The sequence below is a fragment of the Grus americana genome, chromosome 19 (assembly GCF_028858705.1).
Source record: "Grus americana isolate bGruAme1 chromosome 19, bGruAme1.mat, whole genome shotgun sequence".
Taxonomy (NCBI): domain Eukaryota; kingdom Metazoa; phylum Chordata; class Aves; order Gruiformes; family Gruidae; genus Grus; species Grus americana.
The window spans coordinates 4270613-4296908 of record NC_072870.1 but is presented as its reverse complement, the minus strand read 5'-3'; the positions used below and the strand labels follow the sequence as shown (position 1 = coordinate 4296908).

At 52.5% G+C, this 26296-nt stretch overlaps 1 protein-coding gene across 4 annotated transcripts; it reads left to right on the top strand.

Annotated features, from left to right (window-relative positions):
* The first annotated feature begins 5598 nt into the window (after positions 1–5598).
* ADORA2B (adenosine A2b receptor) lies at positions 5599–25663 on the top strand. Of its 4 annotated transcripts, none has more exons than XR_008579924.1 (3): positions 5599–6408; positions 21834–23144; positions 23993–25663. XR_008579924.1 is itself a non-coding variant. In XM_054847869.1 (2 exons), exons 1-2 carry the CDS (start codon positions 6044–6046, stop codon positions 22525–22527), a joined length of 1059 nt encoding a protein of 352 aa, XP_054703844.1. In that variant the 5' UTR covers positions 5599–6043; the 3' UTR covers positions 22528–25663. The 4 variants fall into 4 exon arrangements, 1 of the variants encoding a protein (XP_054703844.1); XR_008579923.1 differs by having other exon boundaries at positions 21834–23808; positions 23998–25663; XR_008579922.1 differs by having other exon boundaries at positions 21834–23808.
* The last annotated feature ends 633 nt before the right edge of the window (positions 25664–26296 follow it).

Below are 26296 nucleotides of genomic sequence, written 5' to 3'. Positions count from 1 at the left end.
AAATTCAATATTTGCTGGCAGCTGAGTGTGCGGCCGGGGTGGGACAGGAAGGCTGGTCCCTTCCCCTGCACTGGCTGACTGGAATTTTTTGTGCGTATTCTGCGGTTTTCCCTCTGCCCCCGCTAAGCTGCCCGGAGTGCCCCGCCTGGCTCTGCGGGTGAAGGGAGGCGAGCTGTTAGAGGTCGAGGATGGTTTTCAGAGCTGGGACCTAGGACACAACAGGTTCGTGGCTTCTCTATATGCTATAGCTGTCCTCTGGCAGCTGCAGATAATTGTAATAACAGTACTAACGTATTTACGGATCCTGGTTCCGTCTTGCACAGAGAAAACAGGCTGAAGGATTTGAGTTAAATCTAGCTTTTCTCTGGAATTTGAGCATAATTCTGTATTCAGAGCGCTTGTGTTGCACTAATTCAAGTCTTCTCGTTGTATTCACTTGGAGCGCCAAATGTCAGGGTTTTGCATAGAGCGGGATGGCTTTAAACGCTTGGGATCGGAGCACGTTTCCCTGCACTGGCAGGGTTTGGCAGGGAGCAGAATCGCTTCTCCTTACTGTTGCTGTGAAGCGTTGACTGGAAATGAAGCTCTGAGTCAGGCACTTAGCGAGTTTGTTTTAGGGCCATGAAGTTGTGAAGGTTTCGCCCAGGAAGCAGCTCGAGCTCTGAATGAAGCAATCGCCGGTTGTTTGAATTGCGAACGGCATCGCTGCCCGTCCAGCTTCACCCTGGGCTTTCCACGACTGACGTTGGCCTGGAAACGTAACAACGCTTCCTATCGATTTCTCTGGGGAAGTTGGCTGCACCAGCTCCACCAACATCAAGGAGACAGCCGGGCCCAGCACCAGCTGGGAGCCCCGTGCAGGTGAGACCTTGCACCCAGGGCTCAGCGCTGTAGGGCTTCATACGCTCTTGGCTTGAGCCGCTGCTTTCATTTAAAAATACTGCTGGAAGAGGTACTTGGCTTTTCATCATAGAAGGTGGTTAGTAAATAAAATCAAACATAGACATAAATTAAAAATTTCTTCAAAATGGTATCTTCATACCCTTGCCTCCTCTCATCCAAAATCTTTCCTTTTTAACTTCACCGCTGTTTACAGTTTGTTTTTTTTCAGTCTTGTGGTGACTTTTTTGTTTTCTAATGAAAGGTGTAAGATGTAACCCACAATTTATAAAGAATTCACGCACCTGCATTGTTACAAGGTGAGTTCTTGCAGATAATTTAAACACTGGTTTTAAATTCCAGGATAATATACATATATGATCTGGCAATGACCCTGGGGTCTAGGAAAATCCAAGTTTGTTGATCTGCAGTTTACGATCTTACCGTGCTTTTTCTGTTTTGTTTTCCAAGGATTTTACAGACTTACTGAAGTGTCCAGCGTGGAAATCGTTTTCTGTGGAATTTCACCCTCTGCTTTCCTTTCCCAGTCTCTTCCAGAAAAACGCCTACAGCGATACAGCGGCAAACCTCACCTTTGGCCATTCACCTCCATCGTCGTTTACTTCAGGGCTCATCTGGAATCTTTGACATGCTAATGCTCAGCACAGCGATGCAGGCAATAAATATTCAGGCAGAGCTGAGTACTCCTTTCACCTGCCCGCATACCCAGTTAGCCTCAAAAATCGTGTTTCCTTCACCCAGCTGGTGTAGACTGTGTGTTGTTCAGCCCGTCACTGGCAGCACCACTTTGAAGAGGGCTTTTGTACCTGCTGCACGGTTTACAGGTTATACTGTGTCTTGGGAATCCTTTCTTGGAGTCAGGTTCAGGACAAGCTGTGTCTTGTCCTGCGGAACAGCTCAGAAGTACTAGTGAAGACTTGAGTGGTAATGGGGAGTCAGTTCACAAGGCAGCGCTGCTTCGGCTGGGCTGATGGATCCTATTTGGCAAGTCGTGGCTGAGGTCTGTTGCCCTGGCAGTCAAACACAGCCACGTGACAGACGTGAGCTGGTTCTTAGTCCAGATCCTCATGTCCACCTTGTGAATCCCTACCATCGTCGCTGTCACTGGCCGTTCCCGTAGCTGACGGTCCTTGCAGAGCAGACAACTAGTGAAAAGAGGTTAGAAGTGTGAGTGCCTCCTGGGGACACACGTGTGCAGGGGCTTGCACTGAGGTGTACTCGTGAGGTCTGGAGGAAGAGAGAACCTCCATGGACATAGAACGCACATGCCATGACACGGGACTGTGCTGCAGCCTATACTCCAAAACAGGGCTTGTTCAGAAAGCCCTGGGGCCTGCCTCTGTGTCTTCTCCTCATTTCCCTGTCTCCCATCTCTACGGGCAGTTCTGGGATGGACCTGCCTCTTCATGGAAGGGGATGGCTGGCAGCTGCTTTGCTTGTGAAGCCGCCGAGTGCTGGGCTAATGCCCTCTACCACCCAAGAGACAGTCCTACTCAGCACCGCAGCGCGCTCAGGTCAGTGAAGGGTTGCCAAAGTCAGTTGACAGACGTGCCTGTAGCAGCAAGGCGGATGGACTTTTTGCCTGGCACCCACCTGGTTTTGATATCCAGAAGATGTCTGTGTCCCTTTGAAGCAGAGACACTCCCGCTTCAGTGCTTGTTGCTCCTTCCTCACACCGTGCACTTAGCGATGGAGATGGCAAACCCGTCCACAGGACCAGCAAGAACATCTCAGCTGTCGCCGACTCAGGAGCTTTTCTTTGTGTTCACAGACTTGCCAGAGGGGCTGTCTGTGTGCATGGAGAGATGTGGGTCCCTGGGGCTCCTCGCTAGTTCTTTGTGGCTGGGCCAAGAGTACTGAAGGTGTCAAGACAGAGATTGCTAGGGAAGTCCTCAGTGAAGCCTGAGACTGCGCGGAGGCACAGAGGCCTCACACAAAAGAGATCACAGAGGGCTACAGGAAACGTGCTGCCTCTAAAGCGGCAGCTCTGCTCCCCTGGGGCCTGTACGACAGAAGGAACAGCACGTACGAGGTCGGTGGGCTTCTGCCAAACCACAGAGACACGGGCTACGGCCACACCAGGGTGCCGATCCTGTCCCCCACTGCATCGCCATTCATAACGTGGGATCTGTTTAAATCTGTTTCCCTCTGAACAAAAGAGCCGGGTTAGTTCTTAACACTTGAAAGAAACAGATTGGGGCTGGTGCTGTTTCCTACAGGAGTGTTGAGAGGCAAATCCCTGGAGTAAAATAGAATCCAGGAAAAAAATGGTAATGATGATTCATTTGTCTCTGTATCTGACATCTTAGCATCCAACGGTGCTCCAGTGACCATGTTACTCTTATGCTCTGGATCTTGAATGGATTCCACAAGCTGCAAGCTTGGGACTATATTTACCTTCTTAATCGTGTGACTTCCTTGCTCCTTTACAGACTCCAGTATATAAATATGCACATTATCACCTACGGATTCATCATCTTAAGAGCCCCAAGAGCTGCGGAGTTTCACAACGCCTGCTCAGATGATTACTTTACAAGGCCAGCACATTCAGTCGGGATTTAACGGTAGGGTGTACAGTGCCATATATTTTAAAACAGGGCTTGAAGAATGCAGCTGGAGGGCAGGGTTGGTATCTCTGGCTGGGAATGGGCTCATCCCACTCTGACTGCCAGCAGGATTTCACCACGTTTGGTACAACAGAGCTGAGCACGCTTGTCCTTGGCTCCACTTCCAGCTAGGTTGTATTTGGAATAAGTTCAGCTGCATCAGTTAACGCCAAAATAAACCACTGGACCTTGGCAAAGGCTTCACTGTTTTGGAGAGCCATGAATCTCCATGTAATGCAAAATCCATAATATTCACAGCGCCTTACTACCTGTCTCACAGAGACACCTTGCCCAGAACAACCTATTCATCAGAATCTGAAATAAGGGTTTCTCTATCCATGTCGGACTTGATAAACCACAATTTCCCTTGGTTCAGCCTGTAAAAAGTATTTCCATGATCACAAAAGCAGATCCTTTTCTAATGAAATGTATCCACTGCAAAAAGTTAATTCTCCTTTCACTGAAGTGCTATAAAGCAGCAGAAGGCTTCTGTTGGCACATGTTTTAGAACTAGGAAAACAATGAGTAAAAACCCTGATGTAAATCCATTGCTTTGGGGGAAAAAGTGCTTTTCCATGATAGCTTACCATCGTTTACATGATTATAACAGGCTCTACACGAAAGAAGCTACATTCATCCCAAAATAATAAATAAACCAAACCAGTGTAGGCAAGTTCAGGATCCGGCTGGTGCTGAGAAATATGGAGCAGCCTGACACGGGGGGCTGTGGACCCACAGCCTCGAGTTCTCCTCAAAACTCTGTTGCTCCTTTCGGTGCAGTCCCAGGCGGACACCGAAGTTTGAGCCGCAGGCATCTGTGCTTGCCTCTCGTGCCGTCGTGAGAATCGGTCCTTTCTTTGTGCCCGCAAAGTGCACACAAAGGTGTTGGGGGGAGGGCAAGGGGTAGCGATGCTCCCCAAATGCTGATCCTCTTGTCTAAAAGGAGCAAGGGGACCTTGCTGTTCGTCCCCATCAGATTAAATATACCACAGACATGGCTTTCCTTTAGCATCCTGCTTATCCCGAAACATTCTACTTCTGAGATGTCCCGCCTGAATAAAATGGCGTCATTCAATACAAATTAGGAGTTCCCCTTCCCATCTGTCTGATCCAAAGCATTTCTAGTCAATGAGAGTGTTCCCATTTATGCTATGTCCATAGAAATCATTTTGATCCTATTTTTCCCATGTTTTTTTGCTCTGCTTTAACTCTGGATCCCCAGAAAGCGGGGAGCTAGGGAAGAAGGGAAACTCCCACAGTATTTCATTTCCAACTTTGTTTAAAAAAAAAAAAAAAGGATTTTCTTTTACTTTCTGTTTGCTACAGGAAGGTTTATTTTGCTTAATTGTTTGGATTTTTTTTTTCCTAGTTTCTGTCCTGGATTATTTAGTACTGCTGAATGCTACAAAGTGTGAAGTTCAACCTCTGTTCTGGTGGTGTTTTGGTGGTGAACACAATATAAGGCATGAAAGCTGTGATGAAAAGGTATTTATTAAATTATATTTATCTTCATATTCTCTGCTGGTTTTAAGATCCACCAGTGCAGACAACCCCTTTCTTTGGTGATTGCATCAGGTTTTAATTTTTTCTGAGTTCCTTAGACCAAACTCAACTACTGTAACCCTGTGAGTAATAGCATTTGCTAATCCGTGGTATTTTGCCATTTGCTTACATCAGGAAATGTCACGTTGCGTGATAACTGTCCACAGCCCGAGTGCTGTCATGATTTTTGTGAAATCTTCTACTGTTGGTCAGCGGGCTGTTAGCGGGGACTTTTCTCCGTGGGGCAATACCCCCGGCGGTGTCCCCACGGGCTGTGCCAGTATCTGAGCCCTGGTCGTGTTGCGGGGGGGAAAACGTGGGCTGAAACGTTGGGGGGAATTTTGCAAAGTGGGCCTGGGCGGGCTGCTGATCATCGCCACGAAAACACGCGTGGGCGAGCACCCAGCCCGGCGGCTCGGCCACCGCGCCCGGGGCGGTGCGGGGCGGTGCGGGGGCCCGGGGCGGTGCGGGGGCCCGGGGCGGTGCGGGGCGGTGCGGGGGTGCCGTCCCGGGGCCCGCCGGTTCTCGGCCAATCGGCTCGGCGCCGCGCACTCCCCGCCCCGCTCGCCCCATGTGCAGAAATAGCCCCGCCGCGGCCGGTCAGCGGTTTTCCGCGGGGAGCGGGGCGAGCGGGCGGGCGGGCGGCGGAGCATCCCCGGGCGGAGCGGGGCCCGTCCCGTCCCGTCCCGTCCCGGCGCGCCCCGAGGTGCCGGCGGATGGCCCCGCGGCGGGAGCAGCGGCCGGGCCCCGCGGCGGGCGGGCGGTGATCGGTGCCCCGCGGGAGCGCGGCCGCGGATGCCCCCCCGGGGGCCGGGCGGAGCGGGCAGCGGGGGGCCGCGGTCCGGGGCTCGCCGCGCCCCTCCGGCCCCCCACGCCCCGGCGGCCGGGCGGGAGGCGGCGGTGCGCCCGGACATGGGTGTTTCTCTCCGGGAAGCGCTGCCCCGTGGCCTGTTGGTACCTGCGGACGGGCGCCCGCTGGAAAGCACCTTTTTCTCATGAACGGTTCTAGCTCCTCGCCCTGGGCTCTCGCCATGGACACTATGAAAACCACCTATATCGTGCTGGAACTGATCATCGCCGTGCTGTCTATCGCTGGCAACGTCCTGGTCTGCTGGGCCGTGGCCATCAACAGTACCTTGAAGAACGCAACCAACTATTTCCTGGTGTCCCTGGCAGTGGCTGATATTGCCGTGGGTTTGTTAGCCATCCCTTTCGCCATCACCATCAGCATCGGATTCCAGGTGGATTTTCACAGCTGCCTCTTCTTCGCCTGCTTCGTGCTGGTGCTGACCCAAAGCTCCATTTTCAGCTTGCTGGCGGTGGCCATTGACAGGTACCTGGCTATTAAGATCCCACTGAGGTAAGACGCTGGACTGCACGCAAGTAGCCACGTTCCCTGACAGCCCAGGTTGTGACCTTCCTTGCCTTGGAGTGCAAGAACTTCTAGTCTCTAGTATCGCCGTACGAGGTTTGCTGCTCACAGGTGGTGACGATGATGATGAAAATACCTGAGGTGCTGCGGGACTGGGATCAGGTTTTCAGCATCCTGCCTCTGAGCTCAGTTTCTTGAGGGTGTTTGTCTTGGGAGGGTCAGTGGCTTCTTGGGGGGTGGTGGTGGTTATGCAGTGATGTAGTAGTGTGCTTGGGATCGTTGTAGCTAATCTATGTAGGTATTTATACAGCCCTCATTACTGTGGTGTCTGGGCATCTCCCGGGTAATTAAATATAGGAGCAACCGCTCTTTCTCCTACTTCGCAGCCTGTTAGAGAAGTCGTTTTGCAGGCTGTCTTTTCCTGAGCTCAGGACACAATGCTTTCAGAAAGGCTGAACGTCGTCTTAAATAGATCTTAATACGACTTTGTACATACTTCACGTTTTCAGCTAGGACTAGAGTCTACCTAGGCTGTCTTCCAGTTTTTAATGGGATATAACGAATGGACTGAAAGTGCAATTTGTAGCAGCTACAAATGCCCAAACCATATTTCTGTGCTTGTATATGTACCTTTTCCTTCTGAGTGCTTACCATGCGTGAGCATATAGATCAGTAAATGTCAGAAGGTGTCAGCTCTGTGCATACACTGTGAAAGGAGAAAGGATTCATACCTCTTTTTTTTTAGACTTTTACAGTTTAAACCTTCATCCAAGTGCAGTATCAAAGACATAAATTGGTTTCCTTCTAATCCATGGGACAGTGCAATATACTGGGCAAAATGTACTGAATGTATTTCACAGGCACTTCACCAGTGCGTTGGTGCAGCTGCTTCCTTAAGCTTAAGTGCTCCAGAACCCCGGCTTTGCATTACAAATGACCTGAGTCCATTAGTCTCGGTCTCTGTCACATCTCTGTTGTCCCTCCCTGAGAATAAGGCATCGATGGAGCCCCGCTGGGGAGTCCAGGGCTGCTCAGAGGACTGGTCAGAAGTGGAGGCTACAGGCAAGCGAGGCAGATTTGGCGTAGGGACCCCAGCTCAAGTCTGTTAGCTGCAGCTTTCTAGATTCTACTCGTCTCTGGTATCTCCCTTGCACCAGCGATGAATTCACCATAAAATGACTTAAAAAAAAAAAATCCCTTCCCCCTGTTCTGGTACCTTGAATCAGAGAACTACCATACATTAGGCAAATATTAATTAGTCATCAGGCAGATGATAAAAACTGGTAGTGGAAATGCATGTATGCTGAGTGGCTGTGTGTGTCATTGGAGCGTGGAAATTCCACGGGATGTAGAGTAAACGAGAGCTGAGCTGCAGCCCTCGTCTGTACAGGAGGGAGCGGGGACAGAGCAGTTCAGGTTGCCGCCAGCATCTCTGAAACCCGCTGCTTACCTTCCCAGCCGCCCGGCTGGACTCAGAGACGTACGTTGGCTCCGGATAATACTTTGGTGCCTCTTCCATTCGTTCGCTGGGGGCTTTCTCGGGATGGGGGCTAGCGGCACAGCAGCAGCTATGGAAGCGGGTCAGATTTTTTAAGTTTCAGTTTCACCACAGCACCTGCTACCAGCAAGCTGTTCTTATAACTCTTTTGCTTTGTACCACAAGTGCTTTTTGCAGCGCTTGGCTGAGGAAGTTGAAGCTTGTGAGATTGGTTTGTCCTCCGCTGGAATCTGAGGCGAGAGCAGCAGATCAGAAACGCTCTGAGGGGATCGTTTACGTGTTTGCAGAAGGGAAGTGGTTTTACTAACTGACAAATAGCAAGTATTTCCTCCACTCTTTTACAATCCCGGTCTCTAGCAGGTTTGCTTGACTCCCCGTTACGTCAGTCTGTACACCTGCGTGGGATGAAATCTGAGAGTAGTTTTGCCTTGCTTCGGGATCCTTTCCCAACATTGCTTTTTCACCCCATCTTAGGCCAAATCTTTTATTCCATTTGCACAAACATCTTTATTCCTATGAGCACTTCCTAGCTGGACACATGCAGCCCCTTCATCTGTAAACGGAGATCCAGGAGTCCCATCCTAGGCTGGCCTGGAGTGCGAAGTTTGGATTAGACTTGGTCTCAGCGTTGAGGCCCATGTCATTGCTCTTAGAGGTGTCCAGGGAGTAAAACCCCACTAAAAGGACGGGAGTTTCTCACTGCTAGGAGTGCAGGGCGACGGACAGGTCATTGCTTTGGCAACCAGAGCTTTAGGGACTGGTACTGAAAGGCTGTTTTTATTTGTACAGCCAAGATCAAAAGAGGGTAGAGGAGGTTATAAAACTATGCTGGCAAAACACTTCTCTCCTACACTAAGGTTTTCCAACCAAGGCTTAGATAGAGCTGTCTTGTCAGCATCATTGCTCCCGAGATGCTCCGCAGTGCTGCCAACGACGGGGCAGGAACTCGTCCAGCCGCCCGCTGTAGGTAGGTGCACGCGCCGTTTCTGGAAGGAGGTTTGTGCTGTGGAAAGGGAAAGCTGGTCATCAGTCTGTAGGAATGAAGACCTTGGGAAAAGTTTTTCTTACTAAAACACTCATTCTGGAGACTAGCGCAGAGGCTGATACCAGGCTATGAAGCATTAAGCATTTAAGAAAAGGATTTGTACCCAGCCCTATCTAGCAATTACAACGAATAACGCAGTTGTTGCAGAGCGGGCAAGTGTCCCTGTCGCATCCGCTGCACCACCAGCTCCCTGTGGAAACCTCTGCAGGGACATTGAGAACTGATTGTGCCGTATTAGTTAATACTATTTCAGGGCTCTTTCAGCACACTGAGAGGCTGGGCAGGACTGCAGGCTGGGGGTGCGCGGGAGAAGTTTGCATTACAGCCAGGCTAATAATGGATTTTTCAGTTCTGTGGCTGAACCAAAAAATCCCATGGGAAAGAGGAAAATTGTTTCAGTCAAACTGAAAGAGCAATGTTTGGAGGCTTCAGTGAAACAAAGTGGTCCTGACCAACCTGGCAGATTTTTGTATTGAGCTGCTTAACCCTTCCGATGTTGCTGTGCTGCTCTTTGAAATGGAGGCATCCTTGCTGGGAAGGAACTAACACATTCTCATGTAGACAACTGCAAAACAAAAATCTTACAAGATTTTCAACTGGTGTTTTAGAACCCTCTCTCTTCCGTCTAAAAATATTTGCTGAATTTGGCCCGAAGCCATGAATTCTTTCTGTCCCTTGAAACTCTTATTTTGTTTGTTTGTTTTTGACAAATTTACTGGTTGTGGAGAAGCCCCTGCCCCACTGCCCGCTTCGTGCAGCTGCAGCTCTGAGCCCTTCCCGGGTCCCTCCTGCCCTGGCCGGCGCACCAGGACACAGCTCCTTCTCTTCAAACGCGCCCTAACCCTGCCTTGCTCTCCGCACCCCTCCTGGCCCCCGGTGCTCCCGACCAGGCAGCGCTGCCGCCTGCGTGTGCCCGTCCCTGTGCCACCCCAGGTACGTGGCACCATCCCTGCTCTGTTCTGCCAACCTGACACCCCCCCCCCCCGCCCCCCAAAGCTCGCTCGCTCCCCCACAGCGCTTCCCCCAAGCAGAATATCAAAGCCAGGCAGCTGAGCATCTTTCAGCAGCAGTAAATCCATCCTGCAGAGTGTTTGGCTTAAGAGTGGGGCTAGGCTTTCACTCTCCGGCTTTCTCCAGGGCTGGATTTCACCCCGCAGTCCCATAGCTGCGAGCCAAAGATTTGTAGGTGGAATAAAATCTTTCCCTTTTATTTGCATTAACCAAAATCCTTTGGCGTGGCTAATAATTGTAGGTATGGATAGATGCCTGGAACAAATGCGTCAGGAATTAGGGAGAAGAGTATCTGTATGTAAAGGGGAAAATGCGGAGAATGAAACACGCTGTGCAACATCGCTCTACGTGTGCCCTTGCCTGGCTGGTAACCTCCTGCGGGACGGCGAACGCTGCACTGCTGCTGCCTACCTGGCAAACATCCCGGCCGAGACCTGCGGAGGGAAAATTAGCCCCAGCTCCCTGCGATTTCAGCTGATCTCGTGCTTGTTCTTCCTCCCTGGGTTTAGCTCTCGCCCATCTTCAGTTTTATCCCTAGCAGAAGCGCCAGATGGATGTTCCTGGGCAGCTTTGCCATGAAGACATGGTCATGGTTTTGTGCCAGAGGCAGCGTGGCCAGCAGGACCAGGGCAGCGATCGTCCCCGGCACTGGTGAGGCCGCACCTCGAGTGCTGTGCTTGGTTTTGGGCCCCTCGCTACAGGAACGACACGGAGGTGCTGGGTGGCCGGTGGGAGGGCTGGAGAAAATCCTCTTCAGCGCCTCGGTCTTCACCTGCCATTTGCTGTGTGCCATCTAGGCTTCAACAACGCGCGGAACTGCAGCTGCCCTTCCTCCTCCTGCCTTTGCTTCATTTCCTTTCTGAAGGGAAACTCTCGCGTTGCCCCTCAGCTGAACTCCCAGGCGTGTTCTGCTGTTCATGCGTGGCCCCCCGGCGCGGTGCCCGATCCCGAGACGCGAGCGGCGTGGCAGGCATCGTCATTCCAGCGCAGTGGATGCTCTGCCTCCCCCGCCCATCCCATGGCTGTGCCTGGCCAAGGTTACCATCGATTAATAAATTTAGTGTGCGGCAACCTGGCAAACTTCTCGGGCAGGAGGGACGGTGTATTCGCTTGAGCAATGGAGCCGCCACATTTTTAAGGAAGTTTGTGACGGTTGAGCTCAACTTGGGCAGAACATGGCGGGGGGGGGTGTTTGTGCTGCAGCCGGGGGCCGGCAGCACCCGCTCGCCTGGCTGGGGGTCTCGCAGGGCTGCCGCTCGCTCTGGGCTTCGGGTGCAGCCGACTCTGGACACAGAAGCACAATAAAAACCTCAGGAATAATCACCTCATGGCCATAAACCAGAGGGGGGGAATCGCAGCTATTTTTAGTTGTGAGCAGCCTGGTTGCTTTAAATGCCTGTCCCAAATGTTTATATTTTTTCCCCACCTCGGGGGTCACTTCCCTCTGAAAAAGCAAAAATCCTGTCAGGAAAGGAATTAATTGTCATTGAGACCTCTGCCCTGATGCAGCTCCTGCAGAAGCTGGGGGGTAGCGGCGGGCGTGCAGCTGAAAACCTCATTTCCAGGCTGTCAGCGGAGGGCACCCATCTCTGGTGCCAGAACCCAGAGCTTTGGGTTTAGGAGCTTTTTCTCAGTTTTAGTCAGCTCAATCTGTAAAAAACACAGGTTAATTTTTAGATGAAAAAAAGCAGCTTTTGAAATGTAGCAGAATTTTACTCTAGAAGTAAGACCTTTGGACCTCTCTGCAAAAAAACGTATTAAGCCAAAATGTTTTGCAAGTGAACTGTTTTATTTTGCAAGTTAAAAGTTTTTGCTTTGTTAATTAACGGGGGGGGGGTTTATGAATTTGCTGTTTGTCATAGCAATGAGCACAGTCTGCAAAAACCACATCTTGTAGGAGTGTTCTGCCCCCGCCCTCGGCTGTGCCGGGCAGTCCCCGCGTGGGGGGGCGTTGGGGCTCCTATAGCTGTGCTACAGGCGGCTTTGCGCTGCGGGATGCCAGGAACGGGTGACGCCAGCTGTGCCCTACACATGTGTCGGTCCTCTCCCCTCCCCATCGGCTCTCGCGGCTTTGCAAAGTCTGACGATGGGCTCAGGGAATTTGTACGTGCCAAAGAGCGGATTATCTCCTAATCCTATGGATGACATCAGGCCTGGGCATGAGCCACAAATAACCTGTGAGTACATCGGTGGGGGTGTGCCCTTACGCTCACCCTTCAGTGCCAGGTGGGCACCGGCGGGGCACTGGCAAAGCGGGCGGTCACTGAGCACCGTGACCAGAGCTGCTGGACCCACTGGGGACGAGGGACAGAGCGCGGTCACCTCCAGGACCAGTGCCACCGTGGCTGGGGTGCACTCTGCCTGCACCCCCTTCATGATGCGCTGTACATCAGCACCCATCACCCTGCACCCCGGCGTTCACATCCTCCCTCCCACCCAAACCCCAGCGCCAGATTCCCGGGAGCACGGTGCTGGGGGGGTGGCTGTTGGCCACATCCTTCCTCCCCCGGCTCTTCCATGAGATTTGCCCCCGTCGTGCTGCGACGGCGCGGCTGGAACACGGGGGCTGCATGCTGCGTCACCAGCTGGTTTGAACCCGGCTGCGCCTGGGCGGGGAGGCGAGGACAGAACGGGCTCCTCGAGCTGCCGGAGCACGCTGGAACGGGGCACGGGTGGGTGAGTGGTGCTGGGCACGGCGCTGACCACGCAAGATCCGCCAGCCCTTGGGAAGGTCGGTCAGGGCTCTGCAGGGACGGCAGATGAGTAGCAGCTTGCTGGGGCTGGTGGATGGAGAGGCCAGTGGTTTGGGGCCTTTGGCAAGGCCTTTAGCAAGGCCTTTAGCACCCATTTCTTTACAGAAAGAGTGATCCGGCAGAGATCCGCCATCTCCCCACCCTCATCTGTTATCTGAGTGAGCAGGGCACCGGGTGCCAGGGAGGGGTAGCGGTCGCACCACTGCTCTGTAGACAGGATCACGCCCGAACAGCTCGTCGTGAATCGTAGTTCCCATCTCGCCTCTGCCAGCCGCCTGTAACTCAGCTGCTCCGGTGCTGCACATCTGAGGTCTGACAGCTCTGGGAGGTGCGGAATGACAAAAATTCTCAGCCTCAGGCAGATAACGTTGGGCTTCAGAGCCCTGGAGTGAGGGTGGTGCCACGGAAGATGTCAGGAGGGCTGCGGGCTCGTAAGGCTCCTCTTAGCCCTGCGGTCTCTGGGAGGGAGAACCGGGCTTTTGTGCTTTGGGACTCAGAAACACCCTACGGAGCATGAAAAGGAGGATGGGGGGGGGCAGGTATCGCACACTCCTGCCTGCACATGGGCGTCTTGAGGCGACTGCTTATGTTTTGATGTCACTGCTTGCCAGAGTGCGAGAGCGGGTGTGCAGAGCGCTGAGCTCATTTCCTTCCCGTGACCCGGGAGCTCTGTGTGCCTCTGGCAGATCCTCAGCGTCAGGCGTGGGGCTGCCCAGCGTGTGCAGCGAGCCCGCAGCCCGCCTCGCACCCCGTGCGTACCCCGTGCGTCTTAGTTCAGCTTTCAGTCACCTTTTCTCACCCCTTCGGGGGCTGGCGGGTGGGCTGCGCTGTGAGCAGGCTGGGGCCAGCTTCTACGGACAGAAACCAGGGTAGCGAATGCAAATTGTGTGAAAGCGTGCGTGTGAGTAAAATATTCGCACTTCCACATCACGGGTACTGTCGGTGTTCAACACGTGCACAGCTTGCGGCCCCCTTCCCACCGCTCCCACCCCACAGCAGCCTGAGCCGCAGCTTCCCTTCTTAATGCTCTAGATACTGCCCAAACGCACGTGGTTTGCAGGGTGCTTTGGGCTAAAACTGCGCTCTTCTGCATTTCTCCTTCCCGCATTCCTGGCCCTGCAAACCCGACGGCCTTCGGCCGTTCCCCTGCCCTGAGCCAGGACTGCGCCGGCACTGGCCGGGCTGAGGTGCCATCCCGTGGTGCTGGCCCGAGGAGGGATGTGCAGGGATAAACCGGGATGAGGCAGGAGCTGGGGGCTGTAGAGGGCAAGCGTCACTCCCAGCTGCTCTGCCTCCCACCGCAGGGAAGGAGCTCACGGGAGGGATAAGCACGTGGGGCTGGACGTCTTGCTGAAAGGGTTTTAAACCCGTAGGCACGCAGTAGTCCAGGCTTGTAGTCCGCAGGACCTGGCGTGGTTGTAGCCTGTATGGGTGGGCTGGGGCACACCGGCCAAACCCAGGGGAAGGGAATGCTCTCCTCCACACACCCAGCTCCTCCTGATAGTCATCGCCATGGCTGAGTGTGAAGCACAAGTGGGTTTTGTCCATTTTGTCCTTGGAAGGGTAATTTGGAATCTTCATAACTGGGCAGCAGACAGGTTTGCTTCTGACTGGCAGCCATCCCTCACCCCCCCCTTTGTGTGGGAGCAGCAGCTGGCCAGTGTCCATCTGAGGGCTCATCTTCAGCCAGAACCACTTCATCCTGGTCTCCATGCTGCTGTTTGTGCCTTTGCCTCACGTCCATCTGCTGCTCTGTGACTCCGCTCCCAGGTGGACTTGCTTCCCAGAGAGCAAACACGCAGAACGGTAGGTCTGGAGCAGCCCCAGCCCCTGACGTCCTCCGATCACACACTGGGCATATCTTCTTCTCTTATTAGTTCAAAAGCATCTGGCTTTTATTTCAGACTAAGGCTGAAAATGCCATATACCATGAGCAAAGCAAGCCCTGGAGGACATTAAAGCCATCCAGTCTTTACATGCCTTTTAGTGAGCCTCCAAATCTGAAACTGAAGCATTGCAACCTGCGACCTCGCTGGTCATTCGAGCAGGAACGGAAACTTCACAGCACCGGGAGGCGAGCGGGCGGCCGTTCCTCCTCGCTCGGTGAGGACGGAGCCAAGGCAAGGCTGGGCTCCCCAGGCAGCCAGGCTCGAAGCCCAGGGCAGCACCCGCGTACCGGCCTCCCTTCGGAAGACAAGGCTTGAGCAGCAGCCCGCAGCCGGGCTGTGTGTTGCAAGGGCTGGGTGTTCTCATCCACGTGTCATTACCCGGGGTTGCACAACCAGCGGAGCTGCCCGTGCAGCGTGGGGTGCTCCCCAGTGGGTGGGGGGTGCTCGCGGGGGTGCTTCCTGGTGGGCGTGTGCTCCTGGCACCGGGAGCGGGAGAGGGCTGTCGCCCTGCGAGAGCTCGCTTCTTTCTGTTCAGCTTTTCCTGCCAGGTTGAGGATGGCTGCGAGCCAGCGTTCTTCAGGGGGCGGGTGTGCTCACCTGGGCTGTGGGTGCTGGCGCGTTTGTGGTAACCCGTCCAGCGGAAGGCCGGGAGTGCGAGCGGGGGACGCTGCTGCTGTCCCCTGCGCACAACAGGGACAGATGTGGGAGGAAGTGATTTGTCTGCAACTGGACATGGACAGACGCAGATGTCCTGCTTCCTTGGCTGATATCGTAACCACTAATCAAATTTCTCACTGTCACCGCCAACTCCTTCCTGGTTAAAAAGCACAGCTTTTTCTTTTTTTCTTTTCTTTTTTTTTTTTTCTTTCTCTCCGCCCTCTAAGGTGCAATTTATGATTCATTTCAAATGTCCTGCCAGGATATTTCAGCTGGTATGTCATCGCCATTCCATGGCTATGCATGGAGCAAACAGAACAGCAGCAATGCTGCTTATTTCATGTTGTTATAGCTCAAAAAAAAAAAAAAAAAAAAAAAGAGCAAGATGCAAAGTACAGCTGCAAGTAGATGACAAGGATACAATGCTTGGCAGCCAAACTGTTCTCTCCCCTTGTGAATGGAGGTGTCTGTGTATTTTCCTTCACACTTAAAATAGAAACATATAAATTATCACTACTTGTTTGTAGCAGAGCACCTGCGTAGTCCAAGTTCTACAACCTCTCCATCTGCTCACCTCCCTGCATCCGGCAGCCTGGGCATGGGGCGGAACCGGGAGGGAAGCAGGGAGAGAGCAGCGGAGAGCACCAGTCCCCAGGGCTCCCCCAAAGCTCTGGGCAGTGGGAGCGCAGCGAGGACCCACGCTGGCTGCAGCGTCCCTTGCACAGCCGCCATGCCAGTGTCTCCCCGCTGACCCCACGAACGTGGCCTCAGCACAAGATACCCCTGGGTTTGGAGTCTGAGCACTGAAATCGCCCATCCGAGGCTGATCCCGTGCCGCGGTTCGGTGGTGGGAGAACTGGCCCAAACTCCGTGAGCAGCGCAGCACAGCACCCTCCCGTCAGGCTGGGGCGCAGGGGCTCTGCTGAACCGCAGCTCCGCTGACGGACACGTGTCTGCCTGGGGTCGGTGCAGACTCAGGCTGACCGCATGACGTGTGTGGGTTTAGAGCTACGCCTCGTCTGATTCACAGCGCTCCCCTACACCGTCCCAGAGACTCCAAAGATGCCAGGACGAGGTTTGGGACCTTCCTGGCTCTTCCCAGTTAAGGTTGCAGAAGACAGAGATGTCCCTCTTCAGATGCTTGGGGGAAGCAAGCCTGGGAGGCTCCGTCATGAGAGAAAATTTTCCTGATGGAAAAGTTAATGCTGCAACTTCAGCATGGTGTTACGGACACTAGAGAAGTGTTTCAACACCCGGTGCCCGTGTGCAGCTTCACGAGCACAGCCAGCAGCCCTGCAGCCTTTGAGGGCTGCTGGCGCGAGGAAGCCTGACTGAGGGGGGGTGGCTTTCTCCTGGCATCACTTTATTGCTAGAAGCTACATCTCGGCCGGCCTCAGGGATTTTACTCAGCACCCAGCGAGGACAGGGGGCAGCAGTAATGCCTGAGCAGGTGGACATCTGATGGCAGATGTCTGAAGAGCCAGGACCCACAGTGTATTTCCCAGATACCAGCCGCAGGGCTTCAGACCATGGCAGAGATGATGGAACTCGTTTTTGTGTCTCCCACAGTGGCCCAGTAGCAGGGGAGTAGGGAAAGACTTTGGGAACAGGGCTGCCATGGCGAACAAATGTAAGGGGGTCATGCCACTCTGCAGGTGACAGTCAAAGGGGTCACATCCCGCCTGCCCCCCCCCCGGGCAGGACAAGGGCTGTGTGGTGGGACGCTGCTCAGCGTGGCGGACCCCGTACCACAGCACTGATGAGCTCATGGTGGCAAGTGCTGACGCAGTTCCTCAGCTTGCAGATCACCCTTCTGTTCAGCGACACCTCTCAAACGTTCAGTAAAACAAACTATTCGCTATCGGCTCTGCTCTTCGCAACCCTCGGGTTTGTTTACTCAGTAACTTATCAGCCAGAGCCCAGGCCAGCATCACGGCCAGGGCCACCGTCAGCCTCCACCAAGCACCAGGAGAGCGGGTGCGTGGCACCACAGCGTCTGATCTGTTCGTCCTTCTGGGGCCAGCGGGGGATTCCCCCCACCTCTGAGGGTACATCCCGTGGGAATATTCATCCCCTTCCAGACTCTTTCCTCCAGGCTGGTGCTGGTTTCTGCCCCAAGTCGAATCGCCCCAAATTGCGCCTTGGCTGCTGCTGTACGCGCCTCGTTAGATGGGAGCTGAGGGGCAGCGGTGCCTCTGCTTGGGTGATCTCCAGGGGGTCGCTGCAGGGGTTGGTGCGGAGACGCCAGGTACGTGCAGGACATGACTCAGTTCCTGCCAGTCGGGAGCCAAACTCCTGCCCGGGAGAGGCCGCGCTGGCTGCAGGCTGGCAGCACGTCCTGCTCTGCTCCAGCTGTGCTTCGCGCTGCCCGCCTGTGCGTCTTGGCTGGTAGCCAGCGCTAGTAAACAGCGGTAGAAATGCAATGAGATCTGTTGGGGGGGAAAAAATACCAAACCAACCCCAACGCCCCGACCGTGCTGCCAACCAGAGGCACAGTGCCTGGAGAATGCAGAGAGCCTCCCTGCACCCTGCGCTAATGGGCAACTCGGTCGCTTTGGTGGTTGCTGTGATGCTCTTGCAGAAAAGCTGTGGACCTTGTTGAGGCATCACTGAAGTAGAGGGGCCACAGGTGACAGCGATGTCTGCTGGGTGAAGGACACCATCTCCAGTGCACGCGCCAGCTCAGGGGACATCTCCTCCAGCGGCAGAGCGGTCGCTCGCTCCACGGCACGGTGGCGAGGGCAGAGCTGTGCCCTGGCTGAAGCATCTATAGTTATGTACGTCAGAAGAACAGAAACCCGAATTGCTCCATGATGGCAGCACAGCGGGGATGGCATCGGGGCTTCTGCAGCATGTCCACCGTGGGGGCAGTGGGTGGGAGCTGAGGTAATTAGCTGCTTTATGATGATTATGCCAGTAAAGAGACTTCGCCTGGCGGTGTAAAAGGAACTAATGCATTGCCAGGTTATTTAATCTCAATAAATCATTTGAAAATATTCAGCTGTTATTTACATTAAAGCAACATTTGATGCCTCTGGGCAGAAACGTAGAGGAGATTCAATATTTGTTACACATTAATTGAGCAGACTTAGGTGAGTAAATTTACTTTAATAGTTTTTTGCCTAATAATATTAAGCCTAAAAGAGAACGAAGGAGGGGTTCACTGGAGCATTCAGAGCGGTGAAAAATCTGTTGGTTCCTCACTGTCTAATCATGTTTCATAGAGCTTAGGAAAAAAGCTGTCTCGGTTGTCTTGCAGCCCGTGCCTGCTTATCCTGGTGGTGGTTTACGATGGGAGTTGCAGTTGTGTGCAGCGGTTCGCTAACGAGACTCTTTGTGCCTTGATCTGTTAATAGTCATGCACTGCTTCATTTTTAAGCACGTGCTTAACCTCTGGTAACTTCAGGGCAATACAGGCAGCGTCCCGCCAGATAACCGTATGAAGATAACAAGGTAATTAGTGAACAATTTTAGCGCGTCGAACTATCCCCAATTTCACCTTGGCCTCTTCTGGCTGGTAGCCCAGCGACCAGCTGTGCCCCTTCTCTGTAGCCACAGCAGCGACCACCATCCCTGCCCGGGATCAATCCACTGAACTGAGAGGTGTTGGGAGGAGTTTGCAACGCATCCCTACCAAAATAGAGAGCAAATCTGAGGCACGTGTGGCTCACTGCGAATAACCGTCTCCACTTTAACGAGCACCATCTCTTCCCTGTGCCGACAGGCCTGCAGCCCTCTCCATTGCTCAGCTCTGGCTCTTGCAGACCCGGAGCGCAGCATGTTTTTCCGTGTCTTCCTCGCAGAAGGGGCCCCTGCTTAAACGGGATCCTGGCTGCAGCTCTGCCGTGTGTGCCGGGGAAGACTGAGCAACACTAAAATAAACATGTAACCGTTACAGCCACTAGAAAACTAAGTGACTTCTTAAATGGTTTTATAAACCTCCAAGCCAAGCTTTATCTTTGCAGAAGAGTTCAGGAGACGAGCAGGTGGAAGAAGCCTTATTTGGGGTCATAAGTTTTCAGCAAGAGACAGCACCGAATGCCACCAGCCCTGGAGCGGTCGGTCCTCACCATGGCACGCCGAGCCGCGGTGACTTTGCCTGGTGTTCCTGCACACAGCCCGATTCAGACACACAAACCTCTCGACTCTTCAGTTTCTCTTCCTGAACAATGGTCCCTTTTGCATTTTCCCGTCTCACTACAATAGTTTTTGGGATGTGATGTGAGCAAAGCAGCAGAGATGCAACCGAAGTGATCAACTAAGTGTGAACAGCACAAGCCAAGGAGTCAGGGGTTTTCTCTTCCCGCGTGCAGAGCTGTTGGTCAGCAGCAGCTCTTGGTGCTCCTGCAGCACTGACTGAGCTTGGCCAACGTTGTAGCTCGAGACTCAGACTTTGCCGAGAGATCGGATTTCTGGGAATTTGCTCTGAATCAAATCTTAACATTTTCAGGTCCCACAACCCCAGATCAGCTCCGGCTCCTGAAAACTTGAGACTTAGTAATAATGAGAGAAAAGTGCGGGAGAAACTCCTCAGGCTGGACCTGTCCTTTAGACATCTACCCATGGAGTGGGTTCACTGTGCAGCATCGCCCAAGTGTGGCCGCTGCTCCCGCAGCCTCTTGGCCAGCCCCGGCCGTGCCCAAAGCAAGCCCTGCTCACAGCGGCCACGCAGAAGGAGCTGAGGGCTCCCCCCAGCCCCTCTTTGCCACCCCGTTCGTGCTGGCAGACCCCCCCACTTTCACCCTCCTGACTTTGTAGCTTGCGGGAGGAGAGGGACGCACAGCTCGCACGGAGGCGACCGCAGCGTGATTCACAGGCACAGCTGCGGTTCTGTGGGAATAAAACCCTCCCCTGCCTCACGGGCCGGAAGAAAATCAGAACAAAAGTTCTTAGGAAAGGAGGAGCAGGGTAGCCAAGCCAGAGTAAACAAGCACTGGGAGAAGGGTGTGGGAAAGGGGGGGACGTGTGTCAGCCAGCAGACACTAACTGGCTGTGGAGAGGATGGTAATGAGTTTTTCATGTTGTCTTTCTGGCAGTTGCCGAGTTCCTCCCATCTCCAAAAAGCGATCTGACTGATGCTTTGATATTGGCATCTCTTCTGGTTGCACCCAAACCACCTTGACTTTGCTGCTTTAGGTTCCAGCTCCATTTACACCTCTGAGCATCTGGGGGCTGGAGAGGGACCTTTGTTTTCTTGGCCATGAAGGCACCCGATCCATGGGCTGGAAAGGTGTGGGGCAGCACATGGCTCTGCACCCCTCAGCACTGCATCAGCTTGTCCCTGGGCCACCGCGGAGCTTCTTTGTAACGCATGTGAGAGCAGCAGGTACCCAAGGAAGGCATTTATTTAAAAATCTGGATCTTCACAACCAGTTACGGTGGGTCAGCAGAGCACAAGCATCATCTGACAGCAACAGCTACACACGGCTGTGTGGTTTAACCCCACTGATGGCTTCAGAAGCTGTAGGTCCGAGTCCATGTGTGACTTCAGGATGTCTCGATGGTGCATGTCCTACAGAATCGGCACGTCACATACACAAGCAGCGGAGGCCAACACTGGCCCTGGGAGGGAAGTGAAGCAGCCCACATCAGCGCTGTTGATGGAGGATGCACAAAGCAGGGACGTTAAATGTGGGGGGAAGACCCCCCATGTCCCTGGCTCCCAGCTCCGCACCTGGATGCGAGACTCTGCGTGGAGACACAAACCCTAACTTGCAACTCTCCTAAGCAATCCATCATTAGCAGCTGCTTTCAGACACTGGCTCGGAAAGGTCTTTCAGGGTATTTGTTATCCAGCCAGAACAAGCGCGCATGGGCTGCAGTCTGGCATGTGTAAGCCAGCAATTGCACTGTTTGGGAAACTGGTAGAATCCCTGGTTTCCACACATGCGTGTGCTTCCCACTTTGCATATGAGGTAGCACGGGAAGGGACATCCATTACGGAACTGCTGCAATGTCCAGTGAAAGGCAGCATTGCTGCAGTTAGAAAAGCAGCCCAAGTTGAAGCAAGCTGGCTGTGGTATGAAGGCTGTAAGTGCGTGGTGATGCTGGTTAAGTCTTTAGCTACCCATTACAGCATAGACTTGAGAGCCAGCATTGTCTCAGCTGTAATAGGTCAGCCCAGAAGTTCACGTAGCCCAGCAACATGCTCTGGCGTGCCCAGTAATGGATGCTTAGAGCAAGAGAGTACGTTGGTGGTTACAGAGTGAGCCTTCCCCCTGTTCTTCCCCTCCTTGTAGTTGGTGATTTAGGCTCATGCAATGATAAAGCCTTTTTTTAAGACTCCAAGTCCTTACCTCCTATTGAAGGATGTTTGCGGGCAGGGGCGGTGCTTGGCATCTCTCAGGAATAGTAAGTGAATCGCCTCCCCAAATCATTTTGTGTAGGTGTAGAGCACGGGTGAGATTTTTTTTACCCCTCCGGTGCTCACAGAGGTGAGGTTCCCATGTGGGTGAGGCTTTTGTGGCATTAGCCAAAATGCTGATGATTTTAACTGCAGGGAAGTCACGAGCGCTCATTTATTTAATGGCTCTATCTTGGTTTTGTTCTCGATGCTGTAGGTATAACAGTCTGGTGACTGGCAAGCGGGCAAGAGGACTCATCGCTGTGCTGTGGCTCCTGTCCTTTGGAATTGGACTAACTCCGCTTATGGGCTGGAATAAAGCCATGAGCGGTTGTCCCAATGCCACCAACGAGACCGGGGCTGACACCGGGACAGAGCACCATGGCTGCTTCATCTCATGCCTCTTTGAAAATGTGGTAACGATGAGCTACATGGTGTACTTCAACTTCTTCGGCTGTGTGCTGCTTCCACTCGTTATCATGCTGGGAATCTACATTAAGATATTCATGGTCGCCTGCAAACAGTTGCATCAGATCGAACTGATGGGCAACTCCAGGACCACACTGCAGAAGGAGGTCCACGCAGCCAAGTCTCTGGCCATCATTGTAGGACTTTTTGCCTTCTGTTGGCTGCCCCTGCATATCTTGAACTGCATTACTCTCTTCCATGAGGATTTCTCCAAATCCAAGCCTGAGTGGGTGATGTATATGGCCATCATCCTCTCCCATGCCAACTCTGTCATCAATCCCATCATCTATGCCTACAGGATCAGGGACTTCCGCTACACCTTCCGCAAGATCATTTCCAAGATCCTCTGTAAGACAGATGACTTCCCCAAGTGCACCACTGACAACAACCAGCACCTGACTGTCACCAACATTCACACTCCAGTAGCCTCTGTGACCATATGACCATGCACGTCCTGCTCCTGGGATTTTGCAGTCCCTCCCTGACACTACCCTTCCCTGTGCCTATGTGAACAGTTACAGCTAACTCCTAGAGGAGTGCTCGGAGATGACCACTATGCAGTTATGCAGCTGTGTTTTATTTTTTATTGGTTTTTTGGTAATTAACATAGTGCCTCCTAGAGGAATGACCTGACCAGGGAGATTGAGTGCAGCTCACCCTCGACTGTAAACCCAGGTTGTGTGAGTGCTGGTGATCGTATTGTATTTCCTTTCCAGGTCAGACACTGACTGTGGAAGACCCACCTGCTGGGGGTGTTTCCCCAATTGTGCTGCTCATGTCAATTATTTTAATTATTATTATTATTTTTTAATCTTTTGATTCATTTAGGAGTAATAATTTTGTGTCTGTTTTTGGGTTCTTTAAGTCCATACTTGACAGCACTTTGGTAATACCCTAATTATTCCATCAATTGTTTGATGCAGCTAGTATTCTCCGATGGGAAAAAGTCTTACTTAGCCCAGTTGCTGGTGTGAAACTGAATCTGCGTTCCAGGCTCCGAGGGATGTGACCATGTTGATGGGAAAACAAGAGCAGAACTGGCCAGCTATCTTTGGCCCCGGTATGGAAGCCCTACTTACTGAACGAGAAAAATTTTAGAAAAGACTTGACTGAAGTTTTAGAACAGCAGTGTTATTGCCTTTCAGTCACTGTGGTCCACGGGATTGTGCAGACCAGTGCTTCAGGTTTGATTTCAAATCTGTTCCCAGCTATCAAAATGCAAAAGGCAGACGTGCCCTAATGCTCTCAGCTAGTCTGATCCAGAGCCGCTGAGGTGTGTGCAAACGCTCCCTTGGTGACATGATCGCTACATTTAGATTTTTTGCTCCCAAGTCAAAACTTGACAGCCTTGCAGTGCTTCCACAAGTGCAGGTTTTGGATGCTGCAGCTCACCTCATTCCTAAAACTTGGTCTCGCTGGGGTTCCTCATAGCCCAGTAACCCCCAGAAGCTGTGAGTGCTTTTTTTTTTTCTAATAATGATTTTTACTTTTTTTATATTATTTAATCCTGACCTGCATCAGTAGCAAAAGAGACTGGAAGGGAGCTAATTTGCTTGGGAAACTAGAATGCCTTGACTTGCGACCTGATTTTGGCCAAGCTCTTTGGGGAAGCAGCTCACCCTGCAGATTGCCCAGCCTGGCCTCTGCAGTTAGCCACGGAGTCCTGGCCCTTTGCAAGGACAAAGCCCACTGAACAGCGGAGCAGTCGCCATTTGTACTGCAAGGTAATGACTCTCTGCAACCACAGCTCTGTAATTACTGCACCTGATTTAATACGTAACTGTGATATGCAAAACTAGACAAAGGTAGAAAGAACAGTGCATTAATTTCTGAAGCACGAGCGCCACTTCTCCAGACCGCGTGAGGGCATGTGCGCTGCTGTAAATGAACTGGTGTTTTATTTTGCAGGGCAGTTTCATTCCACGGCTGAGAGGAACAGGGAGGAGAGTCAGAAGAACACCAAAGAGCTTCCCTCTGGGCCCAAAAGCTGATTGTGGTACAAGGACACGGCTGTTCTTGACTAGCTCAGACTTCTTACAAATGGGAGACTTGCCTGAAGGGCCCTACGTGGTTAAGTGGTACCATCGTTCTCTGAAGCACTCGGTGCCAGCAGCAGTGTCATGCAGTCGTCGGTGAGAAGCTGGAGTGCAAGGATGTGTATTAAATACGGTTTTCAGTGGTAACCCACGCAGGGAGGCAGAGATAGGGAGCAGGCCTTTGAGAGCCAGGTGGCAGGGAAGGAAGTTTAAACACAGCCAGTTCCTGAAGAACAGGTCCAGCGGACGGACTGTGATGCCTGGAGCAGTTTGTCTCTGATAAATTGTACTTGAATCATATAGAAATCAGCTTTCTATTTTTTTTAACTGCATTGCACTAAAAGGGGTGTAATATGAGACCCCAAGAGTTTCATTTCTCTGGCATACATAAAGACAAATACGGTGTAAAATCAGCTGAAACGCTGATCTGAAGAAATCCCGTTCCTGCAGCATCTGCCGTGCCAGCCGGCGTGTCCTGCAGGCAGCACCTGCGGGTGTGACTTTGGGCCCACCATGCAGACAGAGGATGGTTCACAGGAGTGATGGATTTCGCTACCATGTGTGTAGCAGCTCAGCCCTAAGATCCGGCCCCAAACCTTGGTGAATGACCAGTGAGCTCTGAATGGGTTTGTACATGTTTATGCAATGTCCAAATTTAGTCACAGCTCGGTATCTCAGATACTGCCATTTCCAAGAAAAAAAATCTGAATAGTTAAAGTTACTGTCCCACGTGTTTCTCCTTTAACAGCCCCATTCAGCTTTGCTGCATCTGCCTTGGTCATAGTCCAGCTAACACACGTAGCCACCTTCTGCCATTTGGGCAGGGTTTGACTCTCTCCTCCTTTCATTCCTTCCCTTCTGTATTATCTTTGGCTGTGTTCCTTCTGTTAATCGTGGCTGGAAACAAGCAGGGTTTCACCTGCAGGTCTGGCAGTGTTGCAAAGTGGTTGCAAGCCACATTTATCCTTACAACAAAGAATGGAATCTCTCCCCTCCCGCTGGCTGAAAAATGAACCAAACTCTGGACAGCACGAACAGACTGAAACACGCAGCGCTGTAAAAGAGCGAGCCGGTTCCAGAACACTTGCTCAGATGTGACAGCTTGCACTGCAGCTCAGCATCCTCTCCTGCTACCTTTCCTATGCCTCTTACAAGCCAGAATTCCTGTAGACAGATGTGGCGTTCCCTTAGTATGACTGTGCCATCGGGTTGTTAGCCATTATTAATGACAGCCTGGGTCACCGTGGTCTTTAGGCACTTTAAGTGCCTTTGTGGATCTGAGCCAAAGTCATTTCAAGGCAAAATAAAAAATAGGACACCTCCCTTGCCCCCCTCAAAAAAAAAGCTCTGAAGGTTTCTGTAAAAATGTGAAGTGAAAATGGCAGAGGAACTTTCTGTAGCGAGTGCAGCTGTTGCTATTCAGCTATCACTCATTACTGCTCTGATGTACATAGGATGGATGTGTTTTCCTCATGTTGTTCAGATTCTGTATTTGCAGTAACTGTTATTTACATACAAAATGCTTAATTTACCACCTACACAACCTGGCTCAGCCTGTGCCCCATTATTTCTTGCGGTGTTGTGTTCACACAGTGTATCATACGAGGCCACGCTGTACTCCAGGAGGAGCCCGACCTCAGAACATGGGCAGGGAGTCATGGAGCTGGAAGGAGCTGGTTCCCAGCTCAGCGGCTGGTGTGTGGGACAGGGCAGCAGCAGTCTCCTTTCCCCCGTGTCCAATATCGACAGCCTTGCTTTGCCTGCCAGCATGAGGTGGTCAGCTTGTCTGAAATGGGTCGATTTAAAAGTGCAGCTTCCCAAGATCCTGTATCACAGTAAAGACAGCAGAAGCACAGTCTCGAGGTGCTGAGGGGTCTGTGCCGTAGTCCCTGGTACAGGTTTGCCAGTGATGAATCAGAAATGCTCTGAGCAGCCAGCTCTGTCAAAGGCCAGCTCCACAAAGCCATGCAGGCATGGGAGGGGCGGTGGGGTCAGTCAAAGCACGAGCAGAATTAACAAGGTTTAATGGATCCCTAAGAGACCTGCTGGACTGTTTGTATCCCCACATCACAAGCACGCAGTATTACACATCTTCAGAAACCCCAAGAATAGCCTAAATAAATGAAACTGAAGTCAACACAGGCTTCTTAACATTTATTCATTAATCTATCAGTGC

Coding starts and splice junctions, on each gene's coding strand:
- ADORA2B (XM_054847869.1), top strand. CDS start 6,044: ATGAACGGTTCTAGCTCCTCGCCCTGGGCTCTCGCCATGGACACTATG. Junction 6,409..21,833: donor GCTATTAAGATCCCACTGAG/GTAAGACGCTGG, acceptor TCGATGCTGTAG/GTATAACAGTCTGGTGACTG.